Source organism: Tauraco erythrolophus, chromosome Z (assembly GCF_009769465.1).
Source record: "Tauraco erythrolophus isolate bTauEry1 chromosome Z, bTauEry1.pri, whole genome shotgun sequence".
Classification (NCBI taxonomy): domain Eukaryota; kingdom Metazoa; phylum Chordata; class Aves; order Musophagiformes; family Musophagidae; genus Tauraco; species Tauraco erythrolophus.
Window position 1 is genome coordinate 92,962,677 of NC_141496.1, and position 19,463 is coordinate 92,982,139.

The 19,463-nt window shown below is 43.5% G+C and overlaps 1 protein-coding gene across 1 annotated transcript in view; it reads left to right on the forward strand.

The window, feature by feature from the left end:
- GLIS3 (GLIS family zinc finger 3) overlaps positions 1-19,463 on the forward strand; it is a gene marked incomplete at its 3' end in the record, with an annotated part of 181,826 nt that overhangs the window by 130,680 nt on the left and 31,683 nt on the right. Inside the window, exon 5 of the mRNA XM_086629924.1 lies at positions 668-778. Coding sequence (XP_086486050.1) covers positions 668-778 — 111 coding nt within the window. The remainder of the gene's footprint in view (positions 1-667; positions 779-19,463) is intronic.

Consider the following 19,463-nt stretch of genomic DNA (forward strand, 5'->3'; position numbering starts at 1 on the left):
TATTTATAAAGATTTGTATTTATTTGGTGAGTAAGATTTTTGGGGCTTTCTTCTAAGAAAACTATACAGGTATTACAGGACTGGTACCTTTCTAAAATGACATGTGTTATTAGAATTTGTGAGCTGAAGGAGTTTGTCTTGTACTTCACATTAAAACGTATTTTTTCTGTGTAATATTTTTGAAACTTCAGTATTCAAGGCTTACTTTGGTTTTTGCTTGCTCTCTTTCTAATATAGTAAACTAACACTTTTTCTTGTTCTCTTTTTCTGAAGCAGATTCTTCTGTAATCCTAAACAGCCTATATGGGCCTTTACTGCAGTTTCTTTACCTGATTCACTAAAGAATGTTATTTCTCATTAAGTCAAAGATTGCTCTGAGGGTGGAAGAATTGTGAGTATAACTAGAAATATTCCTTGTACTGATTACAAAAAAAAGGGTAACAATGAAAGGTGCCATAAGAGCTTTCCTTTGGTTTGTCTTCCTTATAATCTTCACTTTCCTCCTTTCCCTTTCTAATAAATTACCAAGTGTTCTGCTTTAATGATGTATAACATTTGTGTTCTGTAGTAATGTGGTTTGCAGCATCCCAGGGCTCAAAAGGGATTCTCTTGAGTTAAAGTAATCTGTGATGTAACAGCTGCTTTATCCTTTTTCTTTTTGACTTAGAAACCTTATGCATGTCAGATTCCAGGATGTACTAAACGATACACAGATCCAAGCTCCCTGAGAAAGCACGTAAAAGCCCATTCTTCGAAAGATCTACAAGTCAGGAAAAAGGTAAACATTCTACTGTGTTGACTGGTGTAAAGCTTATGTGGAGAAGTCGGTGTTCTAATATTAGATGTTTCAATGCATCTTCAAGTACCTGTGCTGATTTCAGGCTGTTGATTAGAAAAACCATTAATGGGAAATGATAGATACATTTCTTATATAGATGATAATTTCATCTTCGGCTTAATGAGGCTGCCTGCTTTAATGATTTTTATTTTCTGATGTGATGATTAATCACTAAATGTGCATAATGAGGCAAATAAAAAATAATTTTTGAAAACAGACTTTATTTTTTTTTAAAGTTCTACCACTTGGTAAATACATGGTAATACGGAAGCCAGGTTACTTGACCAGTCTCAGATGGAAGGATGAATTTTGAGGGCAGATGGACAGTGTATGAGATTAAGTTTTAAATCATATTTCCATATGCTAGACACTTCCAAGTATCAAGACATTTCACAATGCCAGTTCCCTGTGGATGTCAAATCCATGAGTCAACAGTTGTTTGTATGTATAAGCACATCTTTGAAGAGCTGAGTTGTGACCTAACGGAATGATATATTTTTTCTACGCATTTTTAATCAGATCTTCTGTTAAACACTGGCACTATTTAATTAGATTGTTTAGATCTTTGAGAATAAAAATCTAAGGTTTCATTTTAAAGGACACTGGTCCTGATGAAAGGGTAACATGCATGAACTAGTGTGGGGTAAATGAACTTTTGGGATGTCAGCCCGATGTAAAACAAGTTAGAAGTTTTAAAATGAAAAACACAGCCTTTGGAAGCATTGGAAGCACTAAGTGGCAGTCTTTAAAGCTGCAGTATACAAATTTGAGGAGTAAGTTTTGATTCAACGATTTGCGAAAGCAGGACGTGGCAGCAGAGACCTGCACATCAGCCTCTGAGGAGCTGGCCTGTAGTATTCTTGCAGAGTTTCCTTTAGACTTATAAGTGTTCACTGCTGCATCACAAACGAAGTAACTGAGCATTCATTTTCACTTTAATAAGTAGCACTTTGGCTCCCCTGCTCCTGTGCATGCTGCTCACAGGCAGGACTGCTGAGGAGGTCCGTAAGCCCTGTACTGCCTGTCCCAGGAAGGCAATGTAGCCACCCAGCCACTGTCTTTTACAAGCACGTAAAATAAATGCTGATCAAGACTTACATTCTGAGAAAGTGGTGTGTGATGCCTCAGCTAAAACTGGCATAATGAACCTGAATACAGTAACATCACTGTCATTGAAAGTGACATAATGTGTTATCTCCTCTCTTCTGTTTGTTGCATTGCAATACTCTGTGGGATTTTTTCATCCCTGTTTGATAAGGATTCATTTATGCTTATTGGTCACCTGAGATACGTTGATATATGGAACAGGAAATAAGCCAAACCTCTACAAAAAGAAAAGAAAATCTGTGGCACCTATCCTGCCAGATACTTAAAGCATAGATAAAGTTTCCAGTGTATAATGTTTACAGGGCATAGCATAGTTACCGAACCTTTGAAAACTTATAATTGCTAACTAATGTCATGCTTTGGTATTTGAAATATTTCCTGGCAGTAATGATAATAAAAAGTAAGAAACAATAAACCTCTTAATGCAGAATTAAGGTTATTTATGACTTTAATTAAAAGTGAAAACTGGCTTAATGTCAAAAAGTCTGTACAAAAATGTGAACTCATCAAAAATAGCCATAAAAATTCCAAGGTGATAAAGACACACTGGAGTAATACTTCCAGCCCTAGGGATCTATTCTGTTGCAAAGAATGAAACCTTTTGCTGTCACACCCCGTTAGTCATGAGTTCGTTTAATATATCATGCCTGACTGCTTTTAATCCTCCTTTTAACCTCCTCCTACACACCAAGTGACATTTTTGTGGTGTCTTAAGCTGCTAGCTCTCCAAGACTGTAGACCTGCAAATGTGTCTTTGATGTTGCATAGACTTAAAATAGCAGGATCAAGTATATTCGTCGCATTGGAATCAGCTGCTTGCTGTGCTAAACTTTACATTGAGTCTTCAGCCCGGATTTTCTAGATCTGTCTTCAAAGCTTTGACCTTTTTCTTGGCCCTCTACAATGGGGCCAGATTCTGCAATGTGATATAGACTAATATCCATCTCTGAATTATTTTAAGCAACTGTTGTTGATATGTGTGTATTGCTTAACACATAAGGCAAAAATGCCTTTTCTGCAAATCTTGTAAGACAGCCACTGTTCCCCTTCTCCTCCCATCCCTCAGTCATCCACCAAATACATTTAACTAGGAATGTCTCCAGGTAATGCGATGAAATTCTACAGATCAAGAAGATCCTGGCATAAATACATTTAATGCTAGCAATTGAATGGATAGTACAATAAACTTTCCTTTAGTTTTCGAAGGAAAGCAGAAAAGTGAAAAGAGCCGTGCCTGCTTTAATCATAGAATCATAGAATGGTTAGGGTTGGAAGGGACCTCAAAGATCATCCAGTTCCAGCCCCCCTGCCATGGGCAGGGAAATCCTCCACTACACCAGGTTGCTCAAAGCCTCATCCAACCTGGCCTTGAACACTTCCAGGGATGGGGCAGCCACAGCTTCTCAGGGCAACCTGTTCCAGTGCCGCACCACCCTCAATGTAAACAATTTCTTTCTTATATCTACCCTAAATCTCCCCTCTTTCAGTTTAAATCCATTGCCCCTTGTCCTATCACTACACGCCCTTGTATAATTTGTAAAATTCTTCATAAACATGAGAGCAAATATGGACACCAGTACCATGCAAACACCTGGGAACAGATGCTGAAAAGGTCTAGAAAAACATTTTAGGTATACTCTCTATGCATCCAAACATTCAGTCTATACTTGTAAAACATTTTGGTGGCATAAAAAGCAGTGCTTCCCCTCTTATTTTAGAAAGTAAAAATTCCTGACTGTGTCTGGATTTTGTTTTCCCTTAGAGAAGATGGACGGAGCTCCTTCTAAGGAGGGAAGTCTGTGACAGAAAACTAGACAGCACCCAAAATGAGAGCATAAAGTGTTACTGAGAGGAATGCTAACGCACAACATGACCCTGGACTACAATTACTTTTAAAACCTCTTCTCCTATTAGTTATCTCCTCCTTTCGGCTTTGAAAGGACAACAGACTTAAAAGATTTTATTGGAGGTTGAACAGTTACTGTGTGGTACTTGTTACCACAACATATAATGGAAGCTAAGAGCATGTGGGATTCAAAGGGAACTGGATATTTCTGTCGGTTAGAACCCCTGAGATGGGGTTAAAAAATAAACATGAGATTTGCAAGGGGTATTGGTGCTTCAAGATTGTGCTTCAGGATAGAAGTCAGCAACAAGCGAAATAGATTAAGGAAAAGCATGGTTGTTCTGTGCTGCTTATTTACTGTTTCTCACTCTTTCTTCTGAAGTAGTAGTTGCTAGTGAACACAGTGTACATAGTAAAGCAGTCTGGATGGATCTTGGGCCTCATCTGGAACAAGCATCTCCTTCTAAATTGATACTTTAAAATAACCTTCAGGCTGCTTAGCCTTAATTTATGTATTTCTCCTGCTTTTTTCCTTCTCACGTTCCATTTTTATAATCCTTTTCTCTTTCAGCTTCCTTTCTTATTCTATCTTCTACCTCTGTAGCTTTGCGTCTTTAGGATATACAGCCCAAACTGAACATCTGTAGATCACTGAGGTGCGTATACTGTGGTAAGATCAGTCACAGTACTTTCTTCTCCCCTGATGCTCCTGTATTCTCTCATCTTTCACCCTGTTTCTTTCATTTTTTCCATATGCAGAGTTCAACTGAATTTTCAATTTAGAAAGCATATTGGTACATACAGGCAAATGCCGCTTAAACATTTGACATGGTGTGTGTTCGCTATTCTTTATCTAGCTTGGGCCTCGTACTAATTTAGGATCTTGTGAACCATTTACCTTTTCTTTTTACCTCACATCAATAATTGCCTACCAACTGTTCAGCTTTTTCAGCCTTCCATGAATTTTCAAGGCAGATCAGGACCAGAAAGAGAAATGAGTGGGTTTTTTTTTCATTTTGGGAGACTCTAAAAAGGAGAGAAATCCACTTTTTAGCTGAGTCACTTCCTGAACTAACAGCGTTTATATGGAGAGAACTGTAATAGCCCAAAATGATTGTTTCCCAGAGTCAATGGTAATCATGCAGGATTTTTGAAAAGAAAGGACAAGGAAAAATGTTCACGGTTTGAAATTGCTATTTCATTTCTTCTTTCAAATACCCAGTAAAATCAGTATAGTTACTTGGCTTGCTTTGTGGAAGTGCAGAGAATGAGAAGAAAAGGTTAGGAAAACAGAAGCATGAGTGAGACAGGTATTTGCTTCAGCTAATCTTCTTACAAAACGCTAACACTATTTTCTGACGTCATAAAATCTGAAAACCGTTTATGATACTTTTTGTTCTGAGTATAGACTGACTCTGAAAACTACCAGCCTATAATACTAAGCATAGCTGTTTGTGGCAGAAATGTTGTCTACGTGAAGTCAGGGTGAATCATTATGCCTGTTAGATCCTCTTGTTCTCATTTGTATAACAGCTTTAGTAAGAAAGGCTGCAGTTGAGAGCTCTTCTTTGGTATCTTCAACGGGGCTGAGTAATTTTGTTCATTGAGTCGTCCTGTGGAGTCTCTGACTAGTCAAAAAATAGGGCACCACTTGACATGAGTAAGTTTATTTGCAGTTTGTTACACTTTCTGTTTTCGGTAAACAGCGCATTTCTTTCTTCTGTGAACTGATGATACTGTATTTGAAAATATTAATCCATAACTCTTTCAGTTTGTAAGTCTTTTGATTGGAGTTAGTGAAAATAAAATTATGCAACACATCATTAACAAAATCCAGAGACTGCACTGTTACATATTCAGTGATTTGAAACCAAAATAGAGAGTGAATACTACCATTATGCTCTTCAAGAAGATGTGTTTGTTGTGCAAGCTAGCACTCAGCCTTGTACAAGTATAAGAATGTTATATTTTTTTATTCAAGTATGCATTGAAAACCAATTTGCTATTTCTGCAGGAGTCTTGCTGAAGAAATCTGTGTTTTTAAATCTAAAGAAAATATTTAGTTCACTTTTAAGTATTACAGTATAAGTCCCACTGTGAATGGAATGGACCTTCCACTGGCTTTGTGTAGATCTTCTCATGATCATCTGCAATGTCTAATGCATTTTTAAAGGTTTTCTCTTTCTAAAAAGTGCATTTTCAAACAGATAAGAGATAATTTTTATAAAGGACAAAAGATTGCTTTGATTTTGTACAGCTGTTTGGCAAGGACAAGATCAGTTCAGTAACATCCACCTTATTGTGTGAAGAATGCAGTGGCTATGTTTTTAGGTAGTGTTTTAATTTTATCCATAATTATACTTGTGAACAAGTGTTGTTGTGTATAGTAGTTTTTTAAGCCAGTGTGTTGTGCCAAAAAAAAAAAAAAAAAGATTTAAAAGATAGTCTCCATTTAATTAAATTGTAGTAGATAAGGATTACAACTGATTAGCTCTGTCTTTTTGGAAAAAAAGAAAGATGATTTGAGCAGTTCAAATAAACAGAACCAGCTAAAGGGACTGTAAAAGTCTTGGGCTGGGCCTTGAACTGAAAGACAATTTATGCCAAATAATGTAATCTTTCGGCTCATCAGTCTTTGATTCTTTGGCAGTTTTAACAGTGCCCAGATCATGTCTTTGATCTTGTTGTATAAGTTAGTTGTGGATCAGATACATTATGCAGACAAACTTTGAGATATTGAATGCTTACCTGACAATTGCCTCTAAAAGCTGTCTGTCTCCTGGAAATTTGCATCATCGTAGCTTATTCAAGTAGATCTTGAGGAAAACATACATGGACTCAGCTGACCAGATGGCTTAACACCTCAGCAGATGTGTAGCATAGTAAGTGATGCTCCTACTACGGGATTTTTCAGTGCCATGCGGAGTAGCATAGATCAGCTAAAGCATGCAGTATTTAGCCTCAACTATATTTTGCTCCTTATTTATTTATTTGGTTTCTGCTTACTCTTAGTCTAACGTAGCAATTGTGCTTGTGTCTGTTTTCCTGGCTGTTTCTGGGACAGCATTTTTGTACTGTCTCTGCCAGAAAGCAAATTTCTCAGAGACATAGCTTTGGAAAAAGCTGTCCAAAGGACATTTCTGAAAGTTGTCTATACATGGTGGAGATTTTTTTAAATTGTAGTGTATGTGGTACATCTAGCAAATCACTAAGGAATGAAGCGGGTGGTGAGACCTCAGGAGGTAAGGAATATGTGCACAGACTTCCATCTTGGTTCATTTCTGCCTAATAATCTTCCTTTTTCACACAAATTGGTCAATTGTAAAATGATGACTGAACAGTGGCTTTTGGGGAGTTGTCAAAACATTCTCTCAATGAAGATGGACTCTTGCAAGATTTATTCCTGTGTATTTGGTTGAAAGAAGATATTTTCAGGTGTTATTGTGCGGAGAAGTAAGAAAGGACAGGCAATCAGATTGTCTCTAATCCTGCTGCTATTTGTGCATAATTTCTTCCATGTTCCATTTATTGCTCTTTCAAAAACTGATCAGCTAGCAAAGGCTGTGAGTTTTCGGAATACTCTTCCTGATTACAAGTGAAAAAAAAGGTGCTACACTGCACTGCTGAGATGAAGCAGGCTGTATTACACCTTAGCCATATCCACTCATACTTTGGACTGTAGTCGAGGCAAGTAGAACACAGCAGTCCACATTAGGTGTGGAGCATGTTGGAAATAATGAAATAATGATACAGATCAACTGGCCAAAGCAATTCCTGGAATTACCTTGCAGAATGGCCTGTGCTGACCTAGACCAGGGTTCCCATCAGAAATGTAGGGGCTTTACAGAAGCCACTTTGCACAGCTGATAATGATCCTTGCAAATGTTGCTCTTCTGCCACTGTACAACCCCCGTATTAGCAAAAAGGGGTTATAAAATCTCCACCTTTAGAGACAGATCTTAATGACTGAATTCTTCTGAAGCCTGTTCATCTTACATCCCTTTTCTAAAAATTCACATCTTCTCTCTTATAATCCTTTTATGTATAATGTATATGAACTTGTCCATCTTACAATGAAAACAGTAAGAGAAATGGGAAAAAAATATGTCTGAAGATGTGATATCACTCTACTGAACAGTGTTCTCTGAAAATAAGATAAAAAAATGTTTTTATTACAGGTGGGCTTTTCGATAAAGTTTTGAGAGATTGCCTTTGTTTGTATTTTGTGAATCAGGTCAGCAAATGCATTATTGCCTCAGCAAAATAACACAGAGCTCTTGCTTCTTACAGTGCTGCACACTTCTTGGTTGTTCATTGTTTACATTGTTTTACAATAGAAGCATACTTTTTTATTGTGACTGCATGTTCATTTTACCTCATAGTCAATGAAGCTACTAGTTTGTTTTAAGATTTTGGAATAAACAAATTTTACACCAGCATTTAGTTTTAGTGGAGAACATGAATAGAAAACACTGTCTGGCGATCTTCTTTAGCAAGTATCTTTGGTTTGCTTACTTTTGCAACACCTATTTCCAGTTTTTCCTTTAATTTCCTTTCATTTCTCAGTATTTGAACTAGGCTTTTTTGATGAATCAAGAAACACAACACTTAATGTGTTTCTTAAGGAACTAAATTAACTTCTTTTTATTTTTTTTCAAACATAGGATGGTTAATTGGTGAGGAAAGAGGAAGCCAAAGAGTGTTAGAGCATTACATTGTTTGTATTCCAGCAGGTTATTCAGGCACTAAGCTAGTTACCAGTGACATTGTTCATTATGTGACTATGCTAATCTGGAGAAACTGCTCTGTTTGTGAACACTTGCCTTGCGGGGTGCAAACAGCCAGATTCTACAGTATGAACCCAGTTTGCTTCTGCATCTTTCAGGTTTCACTTGTCCTTGTTCAAACTCTTAGTTCGGATTTCACTGTTAGAACTGCAAACAGTATTGAAAGGGAAGCAAATCTATTTTCTTGCTTTGAGAGCAGTTGAACATAAGGATATTTTCCCTCATTTGTTCTCTGTGGAGTCCATTTAAAAGATGTCACTAATGCAAAAAGAAGTGCATTCAGAGGCTGTGAGTGAGCAGTGTCCATGGCAACTAAGAAACTATTCTGCAGAAAAAATGCAGTAAAGAGTAAGTATTTTAATCCCCAACATTAATCCCTTTACTTCCTGTTTTCAAAATGAAATATAAATCAGGCACCATGGCGTGCAGCAATTTTTCCTGAAAAGCATGTTGTCAAAAAGGGATTAGGAAGGGGCAGCAGTGTTTGAGGAATTTAATCGTACAATTTGTTGGAAAACTTCTGAGACTATGAATGATCAATTATTTTGAGTGTGGTCCGTAAGAAACAGGAAAACAGACCCTAAAAGCTGAAGAGAACTGTCTGTGGCTGACCACCTCCGCAGATACTGCAGCAGCAGCAATGCATGCTGTGGTGGGACACGCGAGGCATAACTTGCAATGAAGCTCTGTCGTGGGGGTTATGCTTTTCCAGCAGTGCATGTAGAGTTCTGCTCTCCAAGGAGGAGGAAACATTGAAACCCATCCATGGTTTTCATGGTGCTCAGGCAGCTATGGCAATTTTCATAATGAGGAGTTGGTTTGGTTTGTTGGTTCACTCTGATGTTTCCCATCATGATTCCTCCCTGCACTTGGTTTCTGCCCTGAGCGGAAAGCTCACTTCTGTGGGCTTTGGCAGCGTGATGTGTTGAAAAGTCCACCAGGAGGAATAAGTGCTATCACCTTCATTACATTTACACACATGCCAAAAATAATCCAGATTGTCTCAAAACTCTGTAAACAGCTGTCAGTACATGCTCATAGCATTTTGTATTCTTCAGGTTCATTTTTGGTAGCAAACAATATCCTTTTCCACGTTTGTCTTCACTTCCCTGCCACTGCATATGCGTGAAGGTGGGCTTGAGAGAGCAGGAATCCTTCTTTCTTTAGCGGCCTGGTTGACAGAGTGCCTTGGGAGGCAGTCCTGAAGGGCAAATGAGTCCAGGAAGGCTGGACATTCTTCAGGAAGGAAACCTTAAATGCGTAGGAGCAGGCTGTCCCCATGTGCTGAAAGATAAGCTGGCGGGGAAGAAGACTGTCCTGGCTGAACAGAGAGCTTTGGCTGGAATTTAGGGAAAAAAAGAAAGTTTATGACCTTTGGAAGAAGGAGCAGGCAACTCAGGAAAACTACAAAGATGTCATGAGGTTATGCAGGGAGAAAATTAGAATGGGTGAAGCCCAAGTAGAACTTAATTTGGTTACTGCAGTAAAAGACAACAAAAAGTGTTTCTGGAAATACTTTCACAAGAAAAGAGAGACTCTCTGTCCTTTATTGGATGTGGAGGGAAACAGTGACAAAAGATGAGGAAAAGGCTGAGGTACTCAATGCCTTCTTTGCCTCAGTCTTCAACAGTAAGGCCAATTTTTTTCAGGGTACCTAGCCTTCTGAACTGGAAGACAGATATGAGGAGCAGAATGAAGCCCCCATAATCCAAGGGGAAACAGGTAGCAACCTGCTACACCACTTAGACACACACAAGTTTGTGGGGCCAGGTGAGATCCACCCAAGGGTACTGAGGGAGCTGGCAGAAATGCTCACCAAGTCGCATTCTATTATTTATGTCCTGGCTAATAAGGGAGGTTGGCAAATGTGATGCCTATCTACAAGAAGGGTCAGAAGGAGGATCTGGGAAACTAAAGGCCTGTCAGTCTGACCTCAGTGCCAATGAAGGTTATGGAGCAGATCATCTTGAGTGCCATCTTGCAGCATTTACAAGACAAGGATTCGATCAGGTCCAGTCAGCATGGTCTTGCTTGACTAATGTTATGTCCTTTTATGACAAGATGACCTGCTTAGTGAATGAGGGAAAGGCTGTTGATGTTGTCTACCTAGCTTTACTAAAGCCTTTGGCACCATTTCCCACAGCATTCTCCTGGAGAAACTGGCTTCTCATGGCTTGGACAGGTGTACTCTTCACTAGGTAAAATACTGGCTGAGTGGCCCAGCCCGAAGAGTTATGGTGAATTGCGTTTCCTCCAGTTGGTGACCAGTCAAAAGTGGTGTTCCCCAGGGCTCAGTACTGGGGCCAGTTCTTTTTAATATCTTCATCAGTAATCTGGATGAGTGCACCCTCAGTAAGTTTGCAGATGACACCAAGTTAGGTGAGAATGTCCATCTGCTTGAGGGTAGAAAGGCTCTACAGAGGGATCTGGACAGGCTGAATTGATGGGCTGTCATGGTTTGAAGTGAGGGGGGGAGGTCCGGGTGGCAGGAGCTGCCCATCAGATCTGACTCCTGTCCCCCTCGGGGCTTGAGCCAATCGGGTCGCCTCTGCAAATTGCCCTATTTACGTTGGACAAAGGAACCGGAAAGGTGTGCCTTTGCCCAGGAGCAAGGGGAAGGGAGGGGGGGCACAGCCCCCGCTCCCTGGCTCCGCCCGGCCGGGCCCGGTGCCCCCCCGACTGAGGATGGCCGGCAGCAGAGCCTTTTGGGGAACTCAGGGAGAGCCCCGCTCGCAGGGCACCCAGCGGGTCGAGCTGACCCAGAAAAGACTGAGATCTGACATTAACGGCCACACACAGATACCAGGTCAGTGAAGATGGAACAGGACAACGTGGGACAACGTGAGCCACAGCTGAGTCCCCTTGCAAGCGGCCCCTTGCAAACAGTCCTCGGTGGAGCAAGCAGAGACCCACTTGCAGCCCGTGGAGCGATCCACGTCAAGAGAAGAGATGCCAGAGCCTGAGTACGGTATGCATCTGGAGTCCGTGGGAACCCCCGCCGATGGGGACGTGTTTTGTTTAAAGGAGACGCCTGAGCCTGCAAACTATTGTGAATCATGGGCACAGGTCAAGGCGCATTTACGCATCTAAAGTCTGGGCGCATTACGCATTTACACATCTGCGCATTTTAAAGTCTGTATGGAGCACATTTTATGGTCGATATGACGACCCACGCCAGAGCGAGTGGCAAACTCCTTAAAAATCCAGGACTGTGGTAAAGCCTGCACTTGGAGCAATGTGAATGGGTTAAAGATTGTATCCTGCGGTCACACAGAAGAAGTCTGTGGACTTTTCTTGTGAGTAGGGGATCCACTGGAGCAAGGGACAATGGTGTAAGGACTCCTTCTCCTTTAAGAGAAGCAGCAGTAACAGCATGGAATGAACTGACCTGCACTGCCCCATTCCCTGCCCCCCTGCGCCGCTGGGGGGGAGGAGGTAGAGCCGGGAAGAAGAGGCAAAGGGGGAGGCGTGGTGTTGATTTTAAGTTCTGGCCTTGTTTTATTGTTATCCTCTCAAGTAACCCTTTTTTGTTTGCTTTTCTCTTTTTAGGTAGCTGTTAATAAATTGTTTTGCTTTAAGAAAACAGCCCCTTTTGCCCGGGACCGTGGTTGGTGGGTGCTGCTCTGTTCCTGTCTCAACCCTCAGCTCTTTTATTATATTTTTCTCCTCTCCACTTTACTGGAGTGGGAGAGCTGCGTGGGTTTAGTTGCTGTATTGGCCTAACCCATGTCATGGGCTGAGACCAATTGTATAAGGTTCAAGGCTAAGTGCCGGGTCCTGCACTTGAGTCCCAACAACCCCATGCAACACTACAAGCTTGGGGAAAAGTGACTGGAAAGCTGCCCGACGGAACAAGACCTGGGGGCGTTGGTCAACAGCCGGCTGAATAGGAGCTGGCAGTGTGCCCAGGTGGCCAAGAAGGCCAATAGCATCCTGGCTTGTATGAGAAACAGTGTGGCCAGCAGGACTAGGGAAGTGATTGCCCCTCTGTACTCAGCACTCGTGACACCACACCTTGAATACTGTGTTTTGGGACACTCACTACAAGAAAGGCTGGATCGTGTCCAAAGAAGGGTGGTGAAGCTGGTGAACGGTCTAGAGCTGAAGTATTGTGAGGAGCAGCTGAGGGAACTGGGATTGTTTAGTCTGCAGAAAAGGAGGCTGAGGGGACACCTTATTGCTCTCTACAACCACCTGAAAGGAGGTTGAAGGGAGGTGGGTGTCAGTCTCTTATTGCAAGTAACAAGTGATAGGATAAGAAGAAATGGGCTCAAGTTCCACCAAGAGGTTTAAATTGGATATTAGGAAATATGTCATTACTGAAAGGGTTATCAAGCACTGAAACAGATTGGCCAGGGCAGTGGTCGAGTCACCTCCCTGTGCTGCAAAGCTCTGTCCTGTCTGCTAATGCAGTTGTTTGTGAGATGGCACTGTAAGCTGAATTAGGGCTTGTGCTGGGTTTGTGTGGTGGGGTTTTGGTAACAGGGGAGGGGCTGCAGAGATAGCTCCTGTAAGAAGCTGTGAGAAGCTTCTCCAGCTCCAAAAGGGGTCAGACCAACCTCTGGCCAGGTTGGACCACTGTGCTGTCTGGCCAGGGCTGAGCTCATCAGCACCTGGGCAAATGCCCTATTTAAGAAGACAACAAAGGAACCAAAACAGGGATCTGTTTTGATGTTGATCTGTTTTTGTCTCCTCTGTTCCTGTCTCGACCCTCAGCTCTTTTATTGTATTTTTTTCTCCTCTCCATTTTACTGGAGTGGGAGAGCTGCGTGGGGTTTAGTTGCCGGATCGGCCTAACCCACGACATCCTCTCTGAATGAACTGTTTACAAATTAAATTCATTTGTCCCCAACCCAAGTCTGTTTTTCCAGGGACCATGGTTGGTGGGTGATCCCCCTCTGTTCTTATCTCAACCCTCAAGTGTTTTGCTACATTTTTCTCCGCACGCTTTCTCACCAAGGGGGAGAAGTGAGCGAGCAACTGTGTGGTGGCTGAGCTGCTGCTGACTGGACTGAACCACAACAGAACTTTAACAACAACAAAACAACCTGAACAGAAATATCCCACAATAAATGGGAGTCTACAGAAGCTCTGAAAGTTAGCAGCACCAGTCCAGCCAGCACGTCACATCATCATGGAATCATAGAATGGTTTGAGATGGAAGGGTCCTTAAAGATCATCTAGTTCCAACCCCCCTGCCATCAGCAGGGACACCTTCCACTGGATCCGCTTGCTTAAAGCCACATCCAACCTGGCCATAAACACCTTCAGGGATGGGGCAGCCAAAGCTTCTCTGGGCAACCTATGACAGTGCTTCACCACCCTCAGAGGGAAGAATTTCTTCCTTAGATCCAATCTAAGTCTACCCTCTTTCAGTTTAAACCATTTCCCCTTGTCCCATCACTACACTCCTTGGTAAAAAGTCCCTCTCCAGCTTTCCTGTAGGCCACCTTTAAGTATTGGAAGGCTGCTATAAGATCACCCCGGAGCCTTTTCTTCTCCAGGCTGAACAACCTCAACTGTCTCAGCCTGTCTTCATAGCAGAGGTGCTCCAGCCCTCAGATCATCTTCGTGGCCCTCATCTGGACTTGGTCCAGTAGCTCCATGTCCTTCTTGTGTTGGGGACTTCAGAGCTGAACACAGCACTGCAGGTGGAGTCTTACGAGAGCAGAGCAGAGGGGCAGAATCACCGCCCTCGACCTGCTGGCCAGTCGAGGCCATTCTTTGGATGCAGCATCATCTAGCCAGGAAATACACTATACAGGCAACTCACAGACAGTGGACGAAACTGTATAGAGATGTCCTAAGGAATCATTGCAAGAGTAAAAATTTTGTGCCTGAAGGCTAATAATTTGGATCTTTTACTACTAAATCTGCTAAAGTTTTTTCTAGTCTTAGGCTCCAGTCAAGGTACTATTTTGAACAGAAGAGTGTTGCCTTATAATGTGCCATGAAATGATGGAATTCAAGATACTTAGAGAAGCAAGGAGGGTGCATAGCAGGCTCACTACCCTGGATTTCAGGAGAGCAGACTTTGGCCTCTTCAGAGATCTTCTCACTAGAGTACAATGGGATGAGGCCCTGGAGGGAAGAGGGGCCCAAGAAAGCTGGTTAATATTCAAGGATCACCTCCTCCAAGCTCAGGAGCGGTGCATCCCAACAAAGACAGAGTCAGGTAGGAACACCGGGAGGCCTGCATGGATGAACAAGGAGCTCCTGGACCAACTCAGGCACAAAAAGAAGACCTACAGAGGGTGGAAGCAAGGACAGGTAGCCTGGGAAGAATACAGAACAATTGTCTAAGCAACCAGAGATCAGGTTAGGGAAGCTAAAGCCCTGATAGAGTTAAGTCTGGCCAGGGACATCAAGGGCAACAAGAAAAAGTTCTACAAATACGTCAGTGATAAAAAGAGATCTAGGGAAAATGTAGGCGCTCTCCAGAAGGAAACGGAGGACCTGGCTACCCAGGATATGGAGAAGGCTGAGGTTCTCAATGACTTCTTTGCCTCAGTCATCACTGGCAAGAGCTCCAGCTGCTGTTGTGGTTTAGGCCGATCCGGCAACTAAACTCCACACAGCCACTCTCTCACTCCTACTCCAGTAAAGTGGAGAGGAGGAAAAAAAGTAAAAGAGCTGAGGGTCAGGACAGAAACAGAGGGAGCAGTCATGGTCCCAGGCAAAACAGAGTCAGTTTTCTTAAAGCAAAGCATTGTATTAACAGCTACCTAAAAAGACAAAAGCAAACAAAAATGGTTACTTGAGAGGATAGCAAGAAAACAAGGCCAGATCTTAAAAACAACACCATCCCCGCCCCCTTTGCTTTTCTTCCCGGCTCTACCTCGTCCCCCCAGGGGGGCAGGGAATGGGGGAGTGCAGGTCAGTTCACTCCATGTTGTTACTGCCTCTTATCTTAAAGGAGAAGGAGTCCTTACACCATTTCCTTGCTCCAGTGGATCCCCTACTCATGCGGAAAATCCACAAACTTCCCCAGCGTGAGTCCTACCCGCAGGATGCAATCCTTCCCCGTAGGATTGCTCCAGTGCAGGCTTTACTACAGTCTCGGATTCTTCGGGAGTTGTTGCCACTCACTCTGGCATGGATCATCATATAGACTTTAAGTGCATCTCTACCTGTGCCCGTGCTTCATGACTGTCCTCAGGCTCAGGCATCTCCTTTAAACAAAACACCTCCCCACCGACGGGGGTTGTCCCACAGACTCTAGATGCATACCGTCCTCAGGCTCAGGCATCTCTTCTTTGACAAGGGTTTTCCACGGGCTGCAAGTGGGTCTCTGCTCCACGGAGGACCACTTTTGGCTGCAATGGGGTTGCTTGCTGTCTCACCACCAGTTGCAGGGGAAACTCAGCTCCGGCACACCTCGTCCCGTTCCATCTCACTGACCTGGTGTCTGTGTGGCCGTTTCTCTCAGATCTCCGTCGTCTCTGGGTGAACTCAGCCCTGTGGGTGCCCCGGGAGCGGGACTCTCCCTGAGTTCCCCAGGCGGCTCCGCTGTGGCCATCCTTAGGGGGTGGCGCTAGCCCAACCGGGCCGCTGCCTGGCCGGGAGCCAGGGAGTGCGGGCAGCACTGCTCCCCCTCCTCTCCTTGCTCCTGAGCAAAGGCACACCTTTCCCGTTCCTTTGTCCCAAAGTAAATAGGGCAATTCGCAGAGGCACTTGATTGGCTCAAGCCCTGAGGGGGATGGGAGTCCGATCAGGTGGCCAGCTCCTGCCACCAGAACCTCCCCCCCCCCATCAAACCATGATAGCTGCACAGCCCAAGTTACAGAAAGCAAAGGCAGGGACTGGGAGAATGAAGAACCGCCCACTGTAGGAGAAGATCAGGTTCGAGACCGTCTAAAGAACCTGAAGGTGGACAAGTCCATGGGACCAGACGAGGTGCATCCGCGGGTCCAGAGGGAACTGGCAGATGAAGTTGCTAAGCCACTCTCCATCATATTTCAGAAGTCGTGGCAGTCTGGTGAAATTCCCACTGACTGGAAAAGGGGAAACATAGCCCCCATCTTTAAAAAAGGGGAAAAAAAGAAGACCCAGGGAACTGTAGGCCAGTCAGTCTCACCTCTGGGCCCAGCAAGATCATGGAGCAGATCCTGCTGGCGACTATGCTAAGGCACATAGAAAATAAGGAGATGATTGGTGACATCCAACATGGCTTCACTAAGGGCAAATCCTGCCTGACTAATTTGGTGGCCTTCTATGATGAGGTTACAGCATTGATGGATAGGGGAAGAGCAACTGACGTCGTCTACCTGAACTTATCCAAAGCATTTGACACTGTCCCACATGACATCCTTGTCTCTAAACTGGAAAGGCACGGTTTTGATAGATGGACCAGTCGGTGGATAAGGAATTGGCTGGATGGTCACACTCAAAGAGTTGTGGTCAACTGTTCAATGTCCAAGTGAAGACCAAAGACGAGTGGTGTTCCTCAGGGGTCAGCACTGGGACCAGTGCTATTTAACATCTTTGTTGATGATATGGACAGTGGGATCAAGTGCACCCTCAGCAAGATTGCTGATGACACCAAGCTGTGTGGTGTTGTGAACACACTGGAGGGAAGAGATGCCATCCAGAGGGACCTTGACAGGTTGGAGAGGTGGGCCTGTGAGCACCTTATGAAGTTCAACAAGGCCAAGTGCAAGGTTGTCGTGGGTTAGGTTGAAAACTTCCTCCCACACACAGCCGGTCACTCCCCCCTCCCCCACCCCCAGGAATGAGGGAGAGAATTAAAGGATAAACGGGAAACCCGCGGGTTGAGATAAGAATGATTTTAATACAGATGATCCAATACACAGTATAGATGCTCAGCACCCCCTCGCATGCGAAGCCCGTCTCGTCCCGAAGCTGCAATCCCGGACGAACGCGAGGCCCCAAAATAGAAAGGGGCAGAGACAGAGAGAGAGAGAAAAGAAAGGAAAAAAACAGCAGAGCAACAGCGCAGCAAATGCAAAGAGCAAAAGTGCAAAAGAGCCAAAGCGCAAAAGCCCTTCTTCCCGGCTGACCCTCGCTTTTATACTGGGCATGATGCTGCATGATATGGAATACTAATTGGCCAGTTTGGCCCTCAGTCTTAAGTTCCACACAAATCACAAGGGGAATCGTGTCCCCCTTGTCCCAACTATGCTCCCCCCTTATCCCGCCGTGCTTCTGCACTCCGGCACACTGAAAAGTCCTTGGCAGCTTGTTATCAGCGTTCTTCTCAGAGTGAGCCTCTGAGTAAAACCAAAACACGGCGCTCTTCTAGCTGTTGAAAAAAACCTCTGTCCCAGCTAAAACTAGGACAAAGGTCCAGCACGAGAGTTGGGGAAATCCCAACCACAAATAGGCTGGGCGGAGAATGGATTGAGAGCAGCCCTGAGAAGAAGGACTTGGGAGTGCTGGTGGATGAGAAGCTCAACATAAACCGGCACCGTGCGCTGGCAGCCCAGAAAGCCAAACGTATCCTGGGCTGCATCAAAAGAAGCGTGGCCAGCAGGTCGAGGGAAGTGATTCTGCCCCTCTACTCAGCTCTCATGACAAGCCACCTAGAATACTGCGTTCAGCTCTGGAGTTCCCAACACAAGAAGGACATGGAGCTACTGGAGTGGGTCCAGAGGAGGTCCACGAAGATGATCCGAGGGCTGGAGCACCTCTGCTATGAAGACAGGCTGAGAGAGTTGGGGGCTGTTCAGCCTGGAGAAGAGAAGGCTCTGGGGTGATCTTATAGCAGCCTTTCAGTACTTAAAGGGGGCCTACAGGAAAGCTGGAGAGGGACTTTTTCCAAGGGCGTGTAGTGATAGGACAAGGGGCAATGGATTTAAACTGAAAGAGGGGAAATTTAGATTAGATCTAAGGAAGAAATTTTTTACATTGAGAGTGGTGAGGCACTGTCATAGGTTGCCCAGGGAAGCTGTGGCTGCCCCATCCCTGGAAGTGTTCAAGGCCAGGTTGAATGAGTCTTTATGCAACCTGGTGTAGTGGAGGGTGTCCCTGCCCATGGCAGGGGGGTTGGAACTGGATAATCTTTAAGGTCCCTTCCAACCCTAACCATTCTATGATTCTATAGGAATGGATACATACATAAACTTAAATTCCAGTGGAGATTAACACAAATAGTTAAAGTGAAGGCCCAAATTATATAAAGGATGCTGCAGAGTTTAAAAAAAGATAGTGAAATCTGAAAATCTTTGTTACTGTATACTAACAATTGCTGATGTTATCTACAGATTTTCATGACAATTTTTGGTAACCTGTGACAGGCAGAAAAATATGTTTGTGTTAAATGAAGCACCTAGTGGATGAGTACTTGTTTATTTTCCACATTTTTCTACTCATGAAGTTAAAATTTGCCATGCATATGTTTTCAGAAAGGGAAAGCAAATCATTCTGCAGTACAAGTGGTTTCTTTGTCAGGTTGCATTTACTTGGAAGAATTAATGTTTAGAGATATTGTATACTGGCTATATCTCCAAATCAGTCTGGCACAAAAGGGTGACTTTTTTTCTGCTTTTTGAATGGCACAGCTCAGCTCTTAGGTTGCTGTTCACACTAAAACCAGCTACAAGCCACTTAAAACTACGAGAAAAAGAGTATGAAATAAGAAGGGTCATAGAAAAATGAGGTAGCATCTTTTATAAGATAGTTGCATATTTTCATATTTGATACAATCTGATATGGGGCAGAGAGGGAGGTATGCGTGTGCATGTGTGGGTGCCTTCCAGTTCTACGAGTAGAGTGAGAAAGAAACGAAAGCAAAACGTGAAAATATGGCCTTCTTACAAGACAGTGGATGTCACGACAAGGAGCATCCTTAGAAGCCTTCTGTGTTAAAATACATTACTTCCGAATATGTAGAGCAAAATAATAAGCAGTTTTCAACAGAACTATG